This window comes from Aptenodytes patagonicus, chromosome 21 (genome assembly GCF_965638725.1).
Source record: "Aptenodytes patagonicus chromosome 21, bAptPat1.pri.cur, whole genome shotgun sequence".
Taxonomy (NCBI): domain Eukaryota; kingdom Metazoa; phylum Chordata; class Aves; order Sphenisciformes; family Spheniscidae; genus Aptenodytes; species Aptenodytes patagonicus.
The window spans coordinates 8,373,377-8,394,043 of NC_134969.1; the positions used below are offsets into that span (position 1 = coordinate 8,373,377).

A 20,667-nucleotide genomic window follows, 5' to 3' on the forward strand; every position below is an offset into this window, starting at 1 on the left:
CACCACAAGTCACCTGTGATGAAGAAGCATTGCCCAAGCATGCAGAGACGGCATTAGGAAAACCAGAAGTCAGCCAGAGTTGAAACCGAGATGGGGGACATAAGAGGGCAACAAGAAAGGATCTCTACATAGACAGCAGTAGCAAAACACTAAGGATAATGCAGACTGCAGACCTGCTGCTGAACCTAGTGGTCATGGATATGGAAAAGGCTAAAGCACTAAATTCCTCTTTGCCTCAGGCTTCATGGGTAAGGTCTGCCCTCAGGCCTCCCCAGTCTCTTCTCCTCTCAGTGTAATCTCAACAAGTTGGGGGAATGGGCTGACAAAAACCTCATGAAATTCAAAGGTGAAGCCTTGAAACTGTGATGGAGTGCCCCCATGCATCAGGACAGGCTGAGGACTGACTGTTGGGTATCAGCGCTGAAGAAAAGGATGTAAGGATCCTGGTGGACAACAAATTGAAGACGGCATTACAAAATGCACACTTCCCAGCAACGTGAAGTTAGGATGAAGAAAGGGAAGAGAAACGACATTTTGATATTCACATTGCCTACCTTTTCACAGCTGACATCAATGCTTCATTCAGAAGCTTAGGCAGCTGTGCAGGCAGTAAACCTTCCCAAAGACTATTCAGAACTCCTAAATCGGTAAATTTCTTGGAGGAAACCAACTCACCACAAAGAAAGGATCTGACACTTGCAATCATTAAGAGCCCATCCTATATGCAGAGAATTTGATTCCATCTTCACTTCTTTGGAGAGAAGTCTTTCTTAATTTGCTAACGCTATGGCAAAGACTAAAATAATAAACATGCTTTAGAGGAGTGGTAATTGAAGGTATAAAACTGCTCAATCTTGGGTCATCATACAGTTGTGAGCAGCAAGAGAGATTTATGCCTTCAGTGCAGAGCTTAACAATGAGGATGTACACTCAGTGTATAACTCTTATGGTACTTTGCCCTTCAGTAAAATGCAGATAGTGGAGAAAAAGACGTAGACAGACTGGCAGGAACAGTTAACCATTGAAAAGATAGTTGTGTAGATGTGGAAAGCTGTCAAGACAGTAGCCAAGGTATGAAGGACATCTGATTATTACTTGTCCCTAGACTTCTAGATGCATTCCCTGCTTTAGATGCCTGAATTATTATCTGATGTATATTGTTTTCCAAGAAGATCTTTGATACTTCCTAGGATGGCTGGGGAATTAGCTAATTTAAAAGCTACAACTTGCTTCCTGTCAAGCACCATGAAGTTTGCCAAAATGCCAGAGGGAGAGGTGGAACATTAGTGCTCTTTTATTTGAGGCAAGAAAGGCTGTGCTCTTGGCTATTACTGGTGGACACAAATTGAGAAGGTTTTGAGGAGCGGGGCAACAAATGGACTTGGGCTCAGGGATTAGCTGAAAGGAAAATGTAAAGAGACACTATCAAGTTAGTAGACTCTCTATTGGCAGGGTGAGAAAAATTTTTGCTCCCAAAAAAGGAGCAAAAAAGGAAGTTACTTGCCCAATACTCATTAGTAACCTAATGTGAATGCACCTTTGGAAGAAGCATATCCTGTAGAAAGTGATTTCCGCTTAAACTAAACTTGTTTTTCACTGTTTATAAAGTAGTACCTTGACAGTGTACTTTCAACAATTGCAGCAGACAGAAATATAACGTAAGCAGCCTGACAGTTATTTCAGGATAAGCTTTATCAGTGGGGTGAAAATCAAAGTACTAAGATGTGAAACCACTGCTGAAATAGATAATCAGCATTTAATTTTAACAGTCCTAATAATCAAAGGAAAAACTGTGGCAACATTAAAAAAGGAAAAGAAAGGATTAATAAATTAACTGCCTTGGTGGAAGCATCATGGAGTATATTAAGGAAAAACAAGAGAAAGACAAAATGAGCAGTACATGTCAAAACACACAGCTTTCAAGGTACAACCGCACCACATCTGAGCAAGCGAATTCCAGTTTTCTTTCTAGAGCTTCCATTTTCATTTACTTGCTCTTTATCATATGAAGTAACAATCTTTAACAGTTTAGATGGTCATAAGCTACAGGCAATACAGAGATATGATCACAGACAGATGCACAGATATTGAATGTCACATAATGAAGATTATATTGGCATTTGTGATATCTGGGTGGCAGAAGATTGGTCATCATTACTCACACCACAACTTCTCTTCCTAATTATCTGTCATTATTAACTATCTAATTTGAAGCTGTTTTTAGCCAAATGTTCCAGAAGCTATACATGACAGACATGCTAGGAAACAAGCAGCACACAGAGGCAATCTTATTTATTTATTTATTCATTTTTAAACCAAGGAAGAGCACTCTGGTTCATTACATAGTCAAGACAACATTCAACACAAGGAAGTGATAAAATTCGGTCTGGAAACTATATCCAATTATACCCATCAAGCTTTGTTTGCAACAGATAAGCTGCCAAATTTTGTGACATGCCTTTTTAAAATATGACTAGTGTTATAACCTTCTAAATAAACACTAAATTAGTGTTATCGCACTAATAAATGCACAGATCTAAACAGCAGCGATTCCTTGCTGCAGCAACCATCTTTGAACACAAGGAAGTGATGTTACTTGTCCCACAAGGTTAGCCAAAGGAGCAGTAAGAACCTTTTCTGTGCTGAGGGATTCCTCCCTACCTCAAGTGCTTGGCAGCATGCAGCCACACTGCCAGTTTCCATCCTGACTGTGTCTCCTAGGATAAATAGCATTTGAATGCGGTACAGGAAACACTACAGAGTAATCGGAAGAAATACTCCTTTTCAGACAAACAATCCACTCCCACTGGCTTCTTCTGTAAGTGCCTATCTGATGAGCAAGGGAAATTCCTGGGCCACAGGACGCTTATGCCTGAGGGGCTTAGCTGTATATAAGCGATCAAGCATACTGTGAACAGAAAGGAGTGGGCTGCAGAAAGGAAAGCTGCGTGGTCAAGCTGCAGGCATCACAGTGCTTACTGAGACAATAAAAGCATAGTCTAAAGTTCAAAGTAGCTGAACTGTGTGTCTTATTGGGTGGTGTTAACAAAGGGCATCTCTTCAACTGCACAGGGATACATCTGCCCCACTGCGAGATAATGCCCAAGCATTACTTGGGCAGACGCTGAAAACAGCTGGGAGAGGGGGAACACAGCAGTGCAGAAGCAAGCGTGTTACATGCAGACGTACACAACACGAGAGCAGACTGACTGCTAGAACTGTCTACAATGCCTTGGTAGCTTTCCCTGAGTTTATTATAACACCCTATTCACTCATGTGCGGTACGAAAAGCTGCAGGTGCCAGGTTACAGCAGGTTTGTGCCAAAGATCACTTTTTCAGGCCTCTAGCAAGAAGCCCAGTATCCTCATCTGTCTTCTTTCAGAAGTTACTCTTAGTACCATGTTTTAAGATTCAGGAGGTAGGAACACTTCCAGTCAATACATGCATGAGATTCAGCACTAAACTAGGATCTATCATTTCTATCTCTAACAGCGCTCCTTGACGCTACAGCGGAAAGAAATAAAGCTAATTAAGTTTGTGAATCCCAGCTCTAGAATATTATTGCTGAAACTGTTGCATGCATTCAACCAGCTGGCATTGGTTAGTCAATTCTTTATAAAGCAACAGATAAGTAGAACAGCCAGAATGAGTTTATTTTAGGAAAAAGGAGTAGTGGCAACAACAAAAAAAGCTAGAGTGCCAGCAGAGCAGACAATTGTTTCAAAGAGGAGTGAGACAGACAACTGTCTAAGGAAAAACAGTAATGAATTTGGGAAGAACAAACAGGAACGTAGCTTCCACAAAACCTCTGAAATTCCAAGTTAAAAACTCATGTGGAAAGAACAGGTTTTAGAAGAATAGGTGCAGATATGCTAGAATATTACTACACTGCCTAAAAATGGACACACACTTTCATTACTCCTCTCCCTCTTCCTGGAAACTATCTCCTGCTAGACCAATAGCCTGGTAGTAAATACACTTAAGATACTATTTCTTTTTAAAAGGTTCATGAAAACAGAATCAGACTTACAGCTTGTCCATTTGCTTCATAAAGTGGGCATTTTTGTTTGATCTTAGCCAATTCCATATTCACTTGTTTGCTGACCACAGCCATGGGATTTCCTCCTGGAAAACATTTTGGATAGTTAACAGAGTACTCCTGTGAAGTTTGTCTGCAATTAAATAAAAATTCCACAGTTAAAGCTATTTCAGAGGCTAAACACACCAACTCCAGTGCAAAATGCATTCCAGTGAAGTAGTATAACACTGCCAAAGGTCTACTCTTCACACCAATTCTTGCAACAAGGTCATGAAAAAAAACCAAAAAGCTGCCCACCAACACTTAAAAGGACAGTATGTAAAAAGGGCTGATTATAAAAGCAGAGTCCTAGGGTGGCAGCAACCTTAGTACGATTGAGAGTTTATAGCTATAAACATATCTTCAAAACGTTTGCGAGCAGAGTGTTTGAAAAGCCAAGGAGAGCTCCCACAGCTGCACAGTAACTTCAGAAGCTTTTGAAGGTGTGGTGACATGGAGATGGAACCCAAAGAATTCAGTCCCTAAAAACTTAGTGGAACTCCAACAACTGTCATTAGTGAACACAACCTATGAAGAATGAACCACGTACACCAACTGTACCTGGAAGATGTGTAATGAAACAGATTAGAAAACGATCTAGGAGATTCCACATAGAAACATGAGGAAGGCAGAAAGCATCGACTTTAAGCATACAGAATCACTAAGCATCAAAGCCTCTCTGAAAGTACAGCAGAGGAAAGGAAAAGAACAGACACAAATGGGAAATGGCATAGAGGAGAGGCAACATGGATTTCCTCCACAAAATTAACTTTGGGAAAAGTTTTTCAGATCTAGTTTCCCAATGTCCCCTGATTCTGCAATCCAATCAAACCCAGAGCCTTAGTTCAAAATAGAGGGGGAAGTTCAGCCACCTTCCTGTCTTTAGAGAGGTGACTGAACAAGCAGAACAGAGTTTTGAAGTAAGTTCATGTTTCAAGTTCAATAACCTACTAAAAATTTTAGTTCTTCCATGGTTTACTAACAAAACCAGAAAAGATCCCATAACTTCAGTCTTTCACCTTCCTGAGCCACAAGCTCAACCCCTTCAGTAGTCTTCCCTCCTCACATCTCTTCCAGATTCAGAAATATGAAGGATGCCCTTCAAACCATCTCCTTCACTACAGGAATCTTTCTTTCTCCATAGCATATGCTGCCTCATTCAAGGCAAAGGGTAGATTATTTTGGAAAGGAAACACCCATGATGAATTAAATATGAAAATATTAGTCTTTCACTAGGCAACCTTAGATCTGTTTTACCAGGACTGTGCAACTTCAATACTCTTTGTCTGGAACCAGTTTCTGTATGCAATTTAATAAAGACTAACCATAAGACAGACACCAAGTTTTGGCAGTCAGTAAAACTCAGGTTTCATTATAGGTTTTATAATATTTTATCATTTCACTGCATTACTGAAGGGTATTCCACACTAAACACCTGCCCATCTTCTTAGCAGAGTAACCAGTATCAATAACTAATGCCATCCCATAAACCAGCATTAAATAGGAAGAAATATGGTTTGTTTGCCATTATTTTTACAACTATTTTTGAAATCACTTAGAGAAAGGACTTTTGGGGTTTAAATCCTGACTTTAAGAAAGGCTTTCTCTTTAGAATGGCTCTGCTCTTCATTCCCCCCCCCTCCCTTTTTTCCCCCATGTAAATGAAAAAATATATTCCATCTCTTTGGGGTCTCTCCCATCTTTTAACTTTGCTATTTATTTTTCTTATTTACTTTGCTCTTAAGCTACTCAACTAATCCCCTCACTACATTCCTACTTCTCCATGTTCAATTTCAGCTTATACTTTGGAAGATCCAAGGGAACAACTAAGAGAGTTACCAAGAATTTCAGTCCACGGACCTGAGCTCAGAGGCCACTGCCAGCTGGGTAAAGCAGCTTCAGAAAGACTTGCTCAGCAAGTGCAGATACCACCTTAAAGGAACTGGGCAAAGGAACAGATGCACAAAAGGGCAGCATGCCAAGGAAAGATCAAAGAATTCCACTAAGCACAAGCAAACTGTAAAAGAATGGACCTACAACAGTTTGATGACATGACAAGCACCTGTATGACTTCACTGACCAATGAGAGGTATGGCACCAACAAAAATCCCAGCTTTTAGTGTGGGCTGCCATCTGTTCTGAAGATTCACTCATGAAAAATGCTAACTGCCAAAGAGGCCGAACTAGAACATCTACTTTTTAATAGTTAAAAATAACCAATTATTTTGGCCATGAAAGGAAAAAGCATAAGGTTTCAGATTTGTAACATCTTGTCCCACAATTTTCTTCCCTGTGCCTTTTTGTTTTGAAAAACTCACCAAGTCCTGTTACCACCATTGCTCCTAGATCAGCAACATAGTTCCCTTTGCGAAAGGTAGCAACTCTTCCTCCTACTCGGTCCTTTTAAAAGCACAATATATTAAACCTCCGGCAACATTCGGCAATACATCTCACTTAAATATAATCACTGAAACGTCTACAGAATGTAGTATAAGTATTCTCTTATCCAAAGGTTCAATAAATAGAATGAACACTTTTCCAAGAACCTCTGCAAATGAACACTTGATCTCAATTAATTTGTCTAAGTTAAGAAATAAAATGTTTAAGTTGCATTTAAAAAAAAAAAAAAAGGGGGGAAAAAAAAAAAAAAGAAAAAAGATGCCTAACCTGATTTGGACAGATTTAACTATATCTACAGTAGGATCTACTGTGGTTCTAAAACCATTCCTTCATTGTCCACGGATAGATTAAGTTACATACTAGATTTCCTCCTCCCACTTCCTACCACAAAATCCAATAGCTATATAGGAAATAATTCAGCTGTGCTTGAGAAAACTAAATTTTAGGGTTAGAAAAACCATCAGCCAATTACCCCTATCTATTCTCCACAGAAGAGCCAGCTATCAATCAAGAAGATAACCACGAATCAACAGCCCATTTTAGAAGCAGAAAAAAAAGGTTTTGATTCTTGACACATACTACTGACTTAGGATGACACTTATTTTCCTACCACTTTAAACTTAATAAGGAAAAAACAAAAGCTGCCTTTCCCTAGTCTCAGTCCAGTGAGCAGGATGATATCAGAGAGAAATATCAATTACAATTAGGCAAAGATCCCAAACAGCTACCAATTTATATAAAAAGGTAAAGTTTAATTTTTAGTAATTAAATCAGCAATTCGGAAGCATGTAAACTAATAGTCTAAAAGTTACAGAAAATGAGTGGACACAAAGAAACTATCACCTGAATCACTGAAATCATAATGCGAGAAAACACCAGACAGCCTTAAAAAATAAAAATAAAAAAATACAGACTACTCAAGAAGAGATGCAGCAGTCTATAGAAAAATGATTGAAAAATATTGTGCATTATTTTAAAATAGTCTCTTGCCAGATCTACATACTGGTTATAACAAAGATACATAGAACAAAACCCAGGTTACAGCATGGATCTCTTTCTTCCGACTTAAAAAAAAAAACCAAAAAACCAAACCAAAACAAAACCAAACAAAAACCCCTACAATACATTCAGGTGAGCAAGAGACTCCTAAACAATTAGATTGTTGTGCTCTCCATTGCTCTAGTGGTACAGAACCTCTGAAGCACAGAGCCAGCAGCTCTTGCTCCCTAGCAACAAGAGCAGTAGCTAGCAAAATTAAGAGCCTGAAACATTACTCTAATAAAAAACTTAAGCAGATTATTTTAATCTGTGCTAGAAAAGTGTCAGAAGTAAATATACACACAAAATGAAGTCAGGAAGTAAAACATAAGATAAATTCCAATTTAATGGGTTAATGGATTTATTTATTCTAAATGAGTATCAAGCTGTTCTCAATTGATTAATTATATGAAAAAAACCTTCAACTTTAAAAAAAAAAAAAAAAGGAGATTCCACTTAGGGATGGATATAAAAGAATACCTTATTACTGGAAGAACAATCAGCTAGTTCACGCACCACAAAATGTGGCTCTATATAACTTTAAAGTCTGTTAAGCACACAGTAATAAACAAGGAAAGAATTAATGTAGACTTAAAAGGTGCAAGAAAAATATCCTGCCTGACGTTGTATGGCAATTCCAAACAATGATTCTATTTAATGCACAAGTTCTTGAAATACAGACTTGCATTCTGCAAGTCCAGTGAAAAATCAGTTCCTAATCATGAAAGGAAGAAGATTCCAGCCTTCTACTGGTGTAAGCATATGACACTAGCACCTGACTATACAGGCCGCCCCTGAGAAAGCATTAGCTAACTCCCAGCGAGAAGAGATACACTTGTTTCCTAGTGAGACAGGTTTAGTACTCAGCAATACATCCTGGCTGCCTGTAACTACACACAAGCTTACTCATCTTGGGCATGCTGCTGGGATACTTAGCCTTACGTTACTGCTGAATGTGGTTACTGGTTAAGTTTCCATATAGAAGTAAAATAGCACAGAAATTCATACCCTGGCTTCCAGAACTGTGACATCCATTCCAAAACTCTGCAACTGGCGAGCTGCTGCCAACCCAGAGACTCCAGAACCAATAATGATCACCTTTCCGGTCTTCTTGGCTAGAGAAAGGGAAGAATAAGTTACAGGCTCTATATGTGCATTAGTACATTGTAAGTGGTCATGTTAAAGTTGCATTTAAGAGACACCAAGAACAAAAAGCAGCTTCCTTCTCATACATAGTTCTGACAGAACAAACTCTTCAACAAAACAAATAGCCACAAAAAGAAAATTGAATTGATTATGTACATAATATCGTAACAGTAAAACACTTCACAATTTTTCTTAATGAGACAGGTGCAAGAAAAATACACCAGTAGTGCATCTGTGACAAGGAAGAAAACAGGAGGAAAAATACTTCTGAAGGACAATTGTTTGAAGAAACTGATTCTTATTAATTACTGTGGGACAAAGTATCATAGTTTTATTTCTTTCTGCCCCAGAAGAATAAGATCTAGAAAGGACAGACAAATTCAGCACTTGTAAAATTCAAGCCTCACATAAGCACACAACAGATATAAGTACAGTATTGTGTTTCTGTCTTTTCTTATTCAAATGAGGAACAAGGATTAACTCATTAAACAGTGACAGCCACCGAATTATCTACAGAAGATTTGCAAACATTTTCCCTCTCAAAGTGATTTACTTAAATACATAGCTTTGCCATGCCAAAATAAAAAACATGAACATCTATAGCCAGATGGCTTTCCAGACTTTTTTTATTTTCTCAGCACCACAATACTAAAAAAAAACACTCAAAAATTTGTCCTAACAAATCACAGAACAATAAAACAAAACTCCAATTAGAAACAATTTTCAAGTTTCTTACTTGGAAGGGGCTTCACTCTTTTGTAGATACCAAAGTTGATTAGACCATGCCGTTCCAGATAGCTGTGTACTCTGTGAACAAGCACTGTATCACCTAAAAAATTGTAATGTTTTAAAATTATTCTGTATGTTCAGCAGCACATACGTACTGAAAACGTATTAACAAGCAAACGTGTCACAGCAGCAACCCAGCAAAGTCACACTGAACACATCCCTTTCTGCACCCCCAGCTGCTCTACTGAAGAATCCATCTTCCTGAAGAAGGCTGAGGTTAAAGTTTTCTGGAAACCACAAGCTGTTTTCCATGCTATACTGCAGTTTTGAATACTGCCTGAAAAGCTGTACAGGACATTAAATGCTTCTATTTATCTAGTGCAGAAGAACACCTTTTCTGAAATTGACTGCAGAAATCCAGAGATCTTTACACAGAACTGTAATGCAATTTGCCAGTATTAAGCCAACCCATTACTGGAGCACTGAATTCTCATTTTTGTTTTTATAAACACAATAATTCACTATTTTGCAATACTTGACAGTGTATCTGCATTCATTTCAGCATTATTTTCTTCTTTAATTATTTTTTCTTTATGGCTCCCCTCCACCCTTTTATCCATCCCAAGTTTATTGGGATCTTTTTTGAGAAGAGTGGAATGGCCTACCTTTGCAAGCAGTAACTCCTCACTCTTTTACTGCCTTCTTTCATCACAGCCAGTCTGTTCAAGTCTTATGCAACTTTTTAATGCCTCCCAGAAATCTTATGATTAAGAAAATCTCACAGCTGCAAACCACCATGAAGTTGTAGCAAACCTTAAAAGCTGCATGTGAATTCACTTGCAGGAAACATCTGTAACAACCCATCTTTTTACCAGCTTTTCTGAATTCTGCTAGGGGTGTATTTCTTTACCAGACAAATGAACTTTAACAAACGTGAAACATGAGCATACTGCAATATCCCATTCTGTACACAAACACTCATGGAGCTCCACTAACAAAAGGACCCATCTGAAGTCCTCTCTTGATTCTGAGCAGCTTTTCCCCAACCAAAACTGAAAAAGAATAGCAATGGTTTTGGCAGTAAAAGACTTGACTTACTATTATAAGGTGCTTCTAATTGTTGGATAGTTGCCTCAAATGTCAGCTGAATCTTTGGGTTATCCAACCAGAGCTGCAGCTGTATTTAAACAAACAATAAGACACATTATATTAAGCAATACAAAAGAGGTGTTTTCCACATGCGTGTTTGTTACCAAATACTGTTAGGAGATGAAACCCTCTAACAAGTTAAACTTTGGCAGTGCTATCCAAGCTGCACTGAACTGTGCCTTCCAGTGTTCTTTAAGGTTCAATACAGTCCATTTTAACCTCCTACACCATTTCAAATAAGTGGAAATGCATCAAGTTAGTAATCTCGTAATCACACATAGAAGAAAACATACACTGAAAGAACAAAAGCTACAAAATGGAAGCACCAGAATGCTTATAAGTACAGCCTTCCTTCCACCTGCATGGCAAGTGTGATATGTGTGATATTTTAATTGGGCATGCAACATCAGCCAGCATCTGACTTTTCGGCATCAAATTTCACATTATTTTTGTAAAAGCTATAGAAGTACTTGTCATCTTATGAAGTTAATTTATCTCAGACCTTTAATCATCTAATCCATCTTCACTGATATAAGACACTACCATGGACTGCACTGGCCACGTATACACAAGAAAGAACATGTAGAGGACAGTTACAGTTAAAAAACCAAGCAGGAAGAGAAATATTAATTATGTCACTTTATGCTAGAAAAAAAGCACAGAATAATAAAATCACAACTGTTTTCCCAACAGAACTCCTACTTCACGGCATGGATGGCAATAGTTACTAAGTAACATTTTACTGTTCAATGCCTAGATCTAAGTCATACAGAGCACCTCCACACCATTTTACATTCCAGAATTAGTCATTTATTTGGGTATTTAGAGAAATTGCACTACTGAACTTCATAGCTCCTCACAGATACCAAATTAGAGTGGAAATCATACAAGTATAATGAATAGGAAGGATTAAGAAAGAATTTCCATATAATTTGGGAGGCCATTGGAGGCAAATTTCATCTTTAGCATAGTGCTTTCTTCTACTTGTTTTCCAAGTAATTTTTAACAATGTTCTTTCTGATCATTTCTGAGTGTGGAACTAACCATTTCATAGTACTACGTACCATAATGCTAAGATTCCATTCTCAGCTGGAAGAGTGTAAAGCCCATAATCTGTATTTTTACATATAAATCTCTATATGTATATATACAATTACTTCCATTATTCACATTAGTTTACTTTTATGTAAAATTAATTTCATCTGCTATGTTATCACCCAGTTACTCATAAGAGTCTTCATCTTTTGTAGTTTTTGTAGTCCTCATTTTATTACCTAAAGTAACTTAGTATGTGCAGCAAATGACCATTTCTTTACAAATTCTGGTTTTTAGACCCTCTATGAATACACAGAACAGTGCAGGCCTTGAAAGATTTTAAAGGCTTCAAAGCACAACTGCCCTGCACTACCACAACAGATCATTTATCCTACGTTCTGCTTTGTAAATTTTCATTATCTGTTTTAACCAACAGTAATTTAGCAAGAGCTTTTACTGTTTTGTGGGTTGGTTTTTTTCATTGGTTGGGTGGGGGTTTTTTTGTTTTTGGTGGGGGGGATTCATGTAGAAGATCACATGAAATGGATCTCCTTCGTTCACTTTCTCATGAGTCCTTCGAAGAACTCAGATGTACTGTAAAGAATGACTTCCCTTTATAAAAGCTACTGTGAGCCTTCCAAAATACTTTTTTACTTCCCAGGTCATTCATTCAATTCTTGATTCCATTTGTTACCATGCAAATTGGAAATATCAGACTTACTAGTCTAACTCCTCTAACCTCCAGGAACTCTGTGTGTTCATGCCCTCTTCAATATTTTCAAATTCCTTGGTACTGTGCCAGCTATAAGAGGATGCACACTGCAGTTCACAGCTCTTCCAGGGCTCTGCTGAGTACTGGGTCTATATTACCATTTGCTTCATCTGCTGTTCTATAACCTCTGCTATCCTGACCGGAGGAGATCCTCTCACAAGTCTTCCTCAGAAAGGGATTCCTGCTTAGGAGCTTCTCTAAGTTCCTCCATAGCGCATAGGGGACCGAAGACCAACAATGCAGCTTTTCTAGTGCAGCACTGCAAATATCCCTTCTGAGCATTCCTTTAAATCCCAGTTAAAGTTTCAGTGGAAGGTTTTTCTGCTTCTGAAGTGTTTGTAAAAGGATTACTTACTATACATTTTGAGCAAACTGTTTTTCAAACGTTTTGGCTTGCCTTGGTCTGTCTTTATGCATCTCATGACTTCCCAAAAGTTACAACTTAGGTTAATTAGAGGGAGACTTCACAGGAACAGCAAAAGTCACACTCTTAGCATGAAGATGTCCACCACGCATAAATTTCAAATAACTTCTTTAAGTTATTAAGCATTGGGTGCTACCATGGTTAATACACTGTGATGTCCCTTGATCATCTTAAGTTTGTGAGAAAAATTGAATGATGCATAAGATGTTTTCTCTCTTAACTAGGGTAACAAAGCAATTTTCAAAATATTTCTTGCTTTCCTACTGTTAATTTTTCTAACATGACTTTAGTTTTCTAAAACACTCTTTTCTAAGTACAGGAGAAAACCCTGAACCTTGTTTGTGTGCTGAGGAACCTAAATGCACTGTCACAATTTAAAAGCATCATCTGCAAAACACAATAGTACTGTTTTAAGTCTTATTAAGGTTTAAACTTCAGGCATGCTTGCCTGAACTCAAGTGAATGAACTCCCCAATGAATTATTTGAATATTGCCCCTTCTTTCTATATTTTAAGTTTCATGGAAGTTTGGAACTGGGCAGAAATGCTAAAAACATTCAAAAGCAGAGTTTCATTTCTTCAACCTTACAATTTCTTTTATGAAATCAAAGCTGGCAAATTAACTATTCTGTTCTGAGAATAAGCCACACGACTGGCTTGACGTCTCAGTATTACAGCAACTGAATGCTAAGCAAAGTAAAAAAATAAAAGCCGAGAGGTTTGCCTTATTCTAAGCAACAATGTATCTGATTGAATATTATTTAAGTATTCTACAGAGACTTCTTTAAGCTGAGATCAAGTAATAGAACATTTGCACCAGCTTTCCGTGTGTTTACTTTTTAAAAGCTGTATTAGCTGAATCATGTGGTTTTGATGGTTGTTATGACTGTGTTTTGGATATTGTAAATATACTACAGATTCTTTATGCTGCCTCACAGCGTTGCCTCAATCAAGAACTGGATAACACCTTCCTTAGCAACTTAGAGCATGATAGGATGTCAGCAATGAAACCCCACCATCTCAAAAACAAAAAAAATCTACCAACTGCTAGACATGGTGACTGCCAAAAAGTCTTTGCAAGGTACACAAATGTCCTACCCTTTTTTCATGAATACTTTTACAATAAACTTACGGTGCGGTTCCTGATGTACAGAAACACCTTCTGAGTCTGCTGTGGCCCACTGATTATATCAGGGAAGCAGGCAGCTTCTTGAGATGTCATACGGTCATGTGGAAGTCTACTCTGGAAAGCTGCACCCTCCACACCTACAATGAAAAGACAAGTTGTCTACAGGCACTGCAAAAGGAACTGCTAAATAAGTATTCTTACACTACCTTCCTAGCCAGTGCATCTAGCCTTGAGCTGACATGGTGGCCAATTTCATGTCAGGCTTTCATTTAGTCCTTTTATTTATTTCTGCAAGACATGCAGGTTCCCAAGTCAACAGTCCTTTGAATTACAGGTATCATCTAGGGTTAATGAAAAAGCTATACGGGGGGGGGGGGGGGCAGGGAAAAGAAAACCCCAACTACCTGAAAAATAAGGGGGGCAGGGGCACATATCAATATAATATATAATATAATATATTTTATATAGAACATATATATAATATCTATAAAACATAACTGCCTTAGATGCTGTCCTTCATTTGTGTGGTTTCCAGTTTCTACCAGAATATGAAAAACATTTTGGAACCCATTCAAAGCTGAAAGATCTATAAGATACAAGCACAATGCCTACAGTCCCCTCTCACCTGCTTTTCAAGGTTTCATTTGCACTGAACTCCTCAAGCTAGAGAAACCCATCTTAACCTCTCCTTTTGCATATTTTATATATTCACAACAGGCAGTGCAATGAAATACAATCCTACTTATGTTTTTCCTGTGTCCCCTCCCCAAGTGCTGCCTACAATCAACAACTACAGATTTCTGACTTTTCCTTTTAAATGCTCCACATGTAAAAGACTAATGTCTTTTCCCTATGGAAAGACTTCATTCATAAAGGCACCTGTACTTCTATCAATTCAAACACTGGCAATGAAGTAATAATACAGTTATGCACTCTACACTCCTCAATCTCATTTGAATGTTATACTATACATAAAGTAACAAACTAAGACACAGCTGCATAAAGTGCTACAGCACAAGTAGAGTGCAGAAAGCAAATCTTGCAGGCACAGCGAGCAAAATGAAATACCGAGATGTGAAATACAGCAAGAACAATATAAATCTCGTATGTCCTAGGAAGTGACTTAAGATCAGGACAGACAGAGGAGAGAACATTCAATCTGGAAAGATATAAGCCAATACATCCCAAGGGGAAAAAACCCACAAGTAATGCAGTAAGATTAAGATCATTTGCTGAAACTAGAATTGTTCAAAAGAGTATAATAAATATCAAAGAAAATATAAGCTTGCAGTGTGTTACACTAACCAAGAAAACTGTTTGAAAGTTTGAAGTTCATGTGCAGAGGTACACGTCATTGTATTGGGGAGAGGAATTATCTTCTCTCAATTCTGGTGCAACCACACACACCTTTAACTTCCAAGCATTTTTACATCCCAAAGGTGAAGAAAAAAAAAAGTAAGCAAGGAAACGGCTGTGAAGCTAACAAAATTCATTCACAAGCAAAGATTAGAAGATCTAACTGTGTGATGACTCAAGGTAAAGAAAACTGTCTATAATCATTTACAGGAATTTTACAACAAGAGGAAATTAGTAACAGAGGCTACAGAGCACTGCAAGAAAGTAAAATGAAATTAACAATAGGAAAAGTTGACACACCCGCAACACTTCTTGACACTAATATTCAGCTATGGAATAGAAACCCATAGCTCTGCTAGAACTTCAGCTTCTCCAGTAATAAACATTCCCCAGCCCTTTTGTTGTCCTTCAGTCTAACACTGGACTAACTGTGCAAACATTTACATATGAATGCATATGCTAAACTATGAACTTGTAAAACTGTGCATGTAAATCAAACCAAAGTTACCAATTCTCTGATATTTTATTAATGTTAACAAATCTTAATTAAGGTTCTAGATCATCAAGTGTTAGCAAAAAACTCAGCAGCACAATTTTCAGAGAATGGCCAGCTAAACAAAGATTTGAAATGCTGAACCTGACTATCTCTTACAGCCTTATACTAAAGTGAGTGTGCCTTCTCCAAATACTTGCTAAAAAGCGTTGACTGTCATGCAGTGATCAACTACCAGGAAACTCTCAGACATGTAGATTTAAGGCAACTCACCAGTTTCTTGAAAAGCTTTGCGATTTATTCCTTCAAATTGAGGAGCCAGAGAAACTGGCGCTCCTAACAGACTTGGAAAGAACTCCAACGGGGGGTTTTTTTGTTGTTGTTTTTTTTAAGGCCACGTCTTTTATTGCAATACCTGAACTTTAAAACTAAAATGTCAGAATAGCTCCGGATGAGCACTGGTATTTAGAAAAAAAAACACAACAGGGTTTGACACCAGAATTTAGAAAAAGCCTAGCTATTATTAGCGAAGATATTGTTTTATTTGGCCCAACCACCAGAAGCTCTTGTAAGAACTATATGTCCTTGAATTTACTTTTGCAACTACACAGCTCAAAGTTAAATCAGTTTCAGGCTGATCAAATCCCCCCCATCCCACACCCTTACTGCTTGTGCTTCATGAAAGCAACACATTAAATGGAGTACCAGTTCAGAACTACACACGCTTTCCTTGGGGCAGGCAACTCTTTAATGACTGTAGGAATGGCTCTGCCTAGACTGGATTCTCATCTCCTCTTCACACACATTCGCGCACACACTTGCCACTTCCTGACATTCAGCATCAGCAACTAATGTGATGAAGTTTTGATTATCTTCTTCCCCACAGAAGAAATCTTGAGGGATGCTGCTCATTTAAAGACTTACTGAAATATCTGCAGATGAAAAACACCCTGAAGGAAAGTTATTTGGCTGCTGAACCAGAAAATTGCTAAAGCATACCCGAGCATATACATAAAATGCAAAATATGCAGAATTTCCAAACAGCCAATGCCTGCCTAAAAATGAAATAGGCAATGCATCCTTATGCCCACAATCTATAATAGTCAGAAATTCTGTGCAAGTGGCAAGATCCAAAACATAACTAGGCTCCCTTACTTAGAACAGCAAGGATGCACTCTCAGATGAATATCTTGAAGTTATATTTGCTTCAAAAAGAGCAACTTGGAGGTACAGAGTAGGTTCTGGAGCCTTCAACTCCTTTGCTTAAAACCCTAATCCTCAATCCTCAAGTGAGAGCGAAAGTGGCAGAGTTGGACAAAGATTTTCAGTAGCACTCTAAGCACTTAGGAGTAAAGACACCAATTCTGTGAATTAAGCAATAAGTGCATATTGCTAGCATCAGTACTTAGGTCAAATGGCGAATGCAATTCACAATCCAGTCCACTGAGAAGCAGACTATGAATCTCCCCAACAGATAAATCTCCTGGGCTAACCACTGGCACACAGCTCAAACACAAACCCTTTCAAAAGAAAAAACAAAAACAAAGGAGCAAAAAGGTACTCCACACTATGTTTCTTCAGCAAATTAGAAAAAAGCTCTACTGTGCTGAAGCCCAGGGCTTTCTGTGTCATTCTAGGTGGTAGAAACTGGGTAGGTGAGAAGTATCTTTTTGCACGTTTGAACTCCTCTAAACATGGAGAGGAGTGGAGGGATGAGAGATCGGCCTGAGGCATTTCAACATAGGTTAGCGTCCTTTTCCGCAGTTGGTACAGACCTCAACTGAAATTTGAAAATACCCCTCACTTTTTTAACAGGTGGGTAAACAACGCCTGTATCTCTTGCTAAGTTCTGGACAACCACACCCATGCGCACTTGCAAGCATCAATCCCTAACTTGGCGGCTCTTGCTACTAAGTGGCAAGCATCAAACGCCACCCTCACCTGATGCTTGGCCGTCTCCATACCCTCCAGAATTGTCGTCTTGAAGTCCTCCTGCTTGCCCTGTGGAAGGAAAGAGGAGAACTCAGGGACCTTACTCCATAAGTTAAACCATACTGGACATAAAGGCCCGGCAGTTGGCGTTTTAGGTATTAAATTTCACCAACTAACTAAACCCATTTTCTGAGAATCCCATCTCCTGGAACCTAGGTTCAGGGCACCAAACTCTGTGGACTTCTAAAGTGTTATCCGTGTTACTGGAACGCTTTACATCAGACTTATGGGAAATAAAGAAGTACACAATATGTAGCATTCCTGGTGGCTAAATACTTATGATCAACTTCATTAATTGCTAGGATTTGAATAATAAGATTACATTTCTTACTGCCAAGATCTGGTGGATGGATACCATCAGATTCTATGGATCTCAAACCATAAGAATTTTACAATCTTGCCCTTGGTACTCCCGAGTCTCCCCATATGCAAGGGGATAGTTTGAACCATTCTGAAAAGCCTCTTACTTTCAAGAGTGCCTATTCTTTTTTTTTTTTTTTTTGCCATAAACCCTTCCTTGAAGTTTGATGATGGAACCTTTTTTGAAAGGCTCAGACCACTTATTTTGGCTTCAGCGCCCTTGATACACCAACAATGTTCTAACACGCTAAGACTACCTTTGAAGCCAAGTACATGTCAATACCATTGATCAGTAATGCGATCAATACCCAGCACTGAAAGACATCGGTCTTTCAATGTATCCATGGATGGAAACATGAGGAAAGGCAAAGAACTCATCTGAAAGATCTGAAGAAGTCTCAAAATTACCTTAGCCTGCATGTAAGTCCTAAATAGCAGCCTTGACAGGACTACAACACAACCAGGAACAGAGCATTTCTAGAACAGAGATGAGTACAGCTGCTATGTCTGCAGGAACAAAGCTAATATAGGTCACCTCACACGCTGCTAATCTTCACGGGAGACACTAGCTCCGAGTTTAGCTCATAAGCGATACTCTTCCACAGTCAGATGTTTGCCTAAAGTCTTGTCACCTCCAGAGAGCAGGAAGTCGTGGAACACTACAGAGACGGCCGAGCGCTGTTCGGCTAGCTGCTCCTGTACCAAGGTTCCTTCAAGCCAAGTGCTTCAATAGTCCGCAAATTGGGTGTTTATTCTAAAGTCCAAACAAACCCTCACCAAAACAAACCGCTGAGGTCAAGGTAGCAAATGCAACAGTCACTTGCTAGAGCACAACTGCTCAAGGTGTCATCTCCAAACAGGTAAGAGTAAGGTCTAACCTGAGGCTGAACACACAATTGTTGAGATTACTCTTCAGAGTTTGGGATTGGGTGGCCAATTTTGCCAGAATGTAATTTGATACACTAACTTAAAACAATTTCATCTGAACTACAAATTTAACCCCTAAAGTAAGACACAGAAAGTGAACCAAACATTTTCATACTTCAATAACCTGGATTAACATCTGGAATGCTGTAACATTACGCATCTACAGATAAAATAAAATAGGAACTGAAACAAGACAGACATTTCCACTCAGCTACAATAGAGGAGCAACAGTCAGTACTTTTATATAATCCGTCTACCAGCAGGGAAGTTCAGAAACTCACAAGTGAGACTGTGACAAATAATTGTATTTGACAGGCCTCAGAAGTCCCAAAGTCAGGATTCTATGAACTAATGCATCTGCAATAGCAAGAGAAAATTCCTCACTTCACCTACACTGTAAGTACTTTATTTCGCTGGGAACATTATTTGCTGGGAACATTACAAGACCTGCTTCCATTCTGGGAGAGACTAACACAACTCAAACATTAATATTTACACTCCAGCACAGGCCATTAATTTGCAGGAGAAGTTAACACTTGTGCCTTCCCTAAGTTAAGAAATTGAAAAGATGCTGACATCAGCCCGTGGCATTCATTATCCCTGAATTAGCACTGCCAATGAGGAGAGGGGACAAAATTGCTCTCGGTTTACTTACAAAAAGAAATCAATATTTTCCTCTTCTGTTAATAACAGCTAAACCATTTTCAATGTTAGGTCAAAAAAAAGCATCACTATTACTGCTTGCTCGGACACAATTCTAAACACTACCTAGTCTGAGTACAGAAGTGTGGAAACAAGGCCTGCTAGTGCAGATTGCGCCTCCTTCCCCGTAAGAAAGTCATGTTCCAGCTGCAAAGGAACAAAGCAGCAAGCAGACTGCTGATTCATGTTAACGTTGAATTATTGCAGCTGCACACAACATGTGCAGGAGCAGAATCTGCTGAAAGGCTCAAGGCAACAGAGTAACGGACCATGAGTTGAACAGCAAACAGGAAGAAGGTCTACAAAGGAGTCCACTTCATACAGTCATCCACTGTCTTAAAATAAAGAATAGAGGCACACGATTACCACGGAGTGCTGAATTTAATTAGGAAAACAGACAAGTCAGATGAAAGACAGAGAGCACCACTAAGTTTGACTATTCACTTGATATTAATCTGGATCATATTCAGTCTCACACTTCCTTGGAAAACAGCAGCTAGAAACATAAGATTACCACAAAGTAAGAATACTGACAAAACTAAAAAGACAGAAGCTGGTAAAGAAAATCTTCACGAAGCTATAAAAATGAAAATCCAATTTCGTGAGGGCAAACAAAAAAGATCCTTAGAGGAGAAAAACGAAGGAAGCAAGATTCTTAATTTCAAAAGGGATATTGGCAAACAACACCAATGTCATTCAGCAATGAAAGTGAGTTTGGAAACTTTTTGCTATCAGACAATATTTCTCAAGTAAAAAAGAGAAGAGATACTTTAAGGAGATTATCTTAATCATGAAATACTGTTATGCCTTTTAAAACTGCTCTGCAATAACATGCAGTAAATCTTGCAAATCCAGACTGTAACAATCTGCATAGCCAAAACATCTGGAATTCCCCAGAGCTGAACACATTAATGGAACCCACCCCAAATAAGACCAG

The 20,667-nt window shown here is 38.6% G+C and overlaps 1 protein-coding gene across 2 annotated transcripts in view; it reads right to left on the minus strand.

Moving 5' to 3' along the window:
* KDM1A (lysine demethylase 1A) overlaps positions 1–20,667 on the minus strand; it is a 48,975-nt gene that overhangs the window by 22,900 nt on the left and 5,408 nt on the right. For both annotated transcript variants that reach the window (XR_012996947.1, XM_076357657.1), the window contains exons 3-9: positions 17,691–17,750; positions 13,904–14,037; positions 10,491–10,569; positions 9,400–9,492; positions 8,526–8,632; positions 6,398–6,479; positions 4,032–4,126 (exon numbers count right to left, since the gene is read on the minus strand). Coding sequence is in view for 1 of the 2 variants with exons in the window: in XM_076357657.1 (XP_076213772.1) it covers positions 4,032–4,126; positions 6,398–6,479; positions 8,526–8,632; positions 9,400–9,492; positions 10,491–10,569; positions 13,904–14,037; positions 17,691–17,750 (650 nt within the window). In the remaining variant the exon portion in view is untranslated. The remainder of the gene's footprint in view (positions 1–4,031; positions 4,127–6,397; positions 6,480–8,525; positions 8,633–9,399; positions 9,493–10,490; positions 10,570–13,903; positions 14,038–17,690; positions 17,751–20,667) is intronic.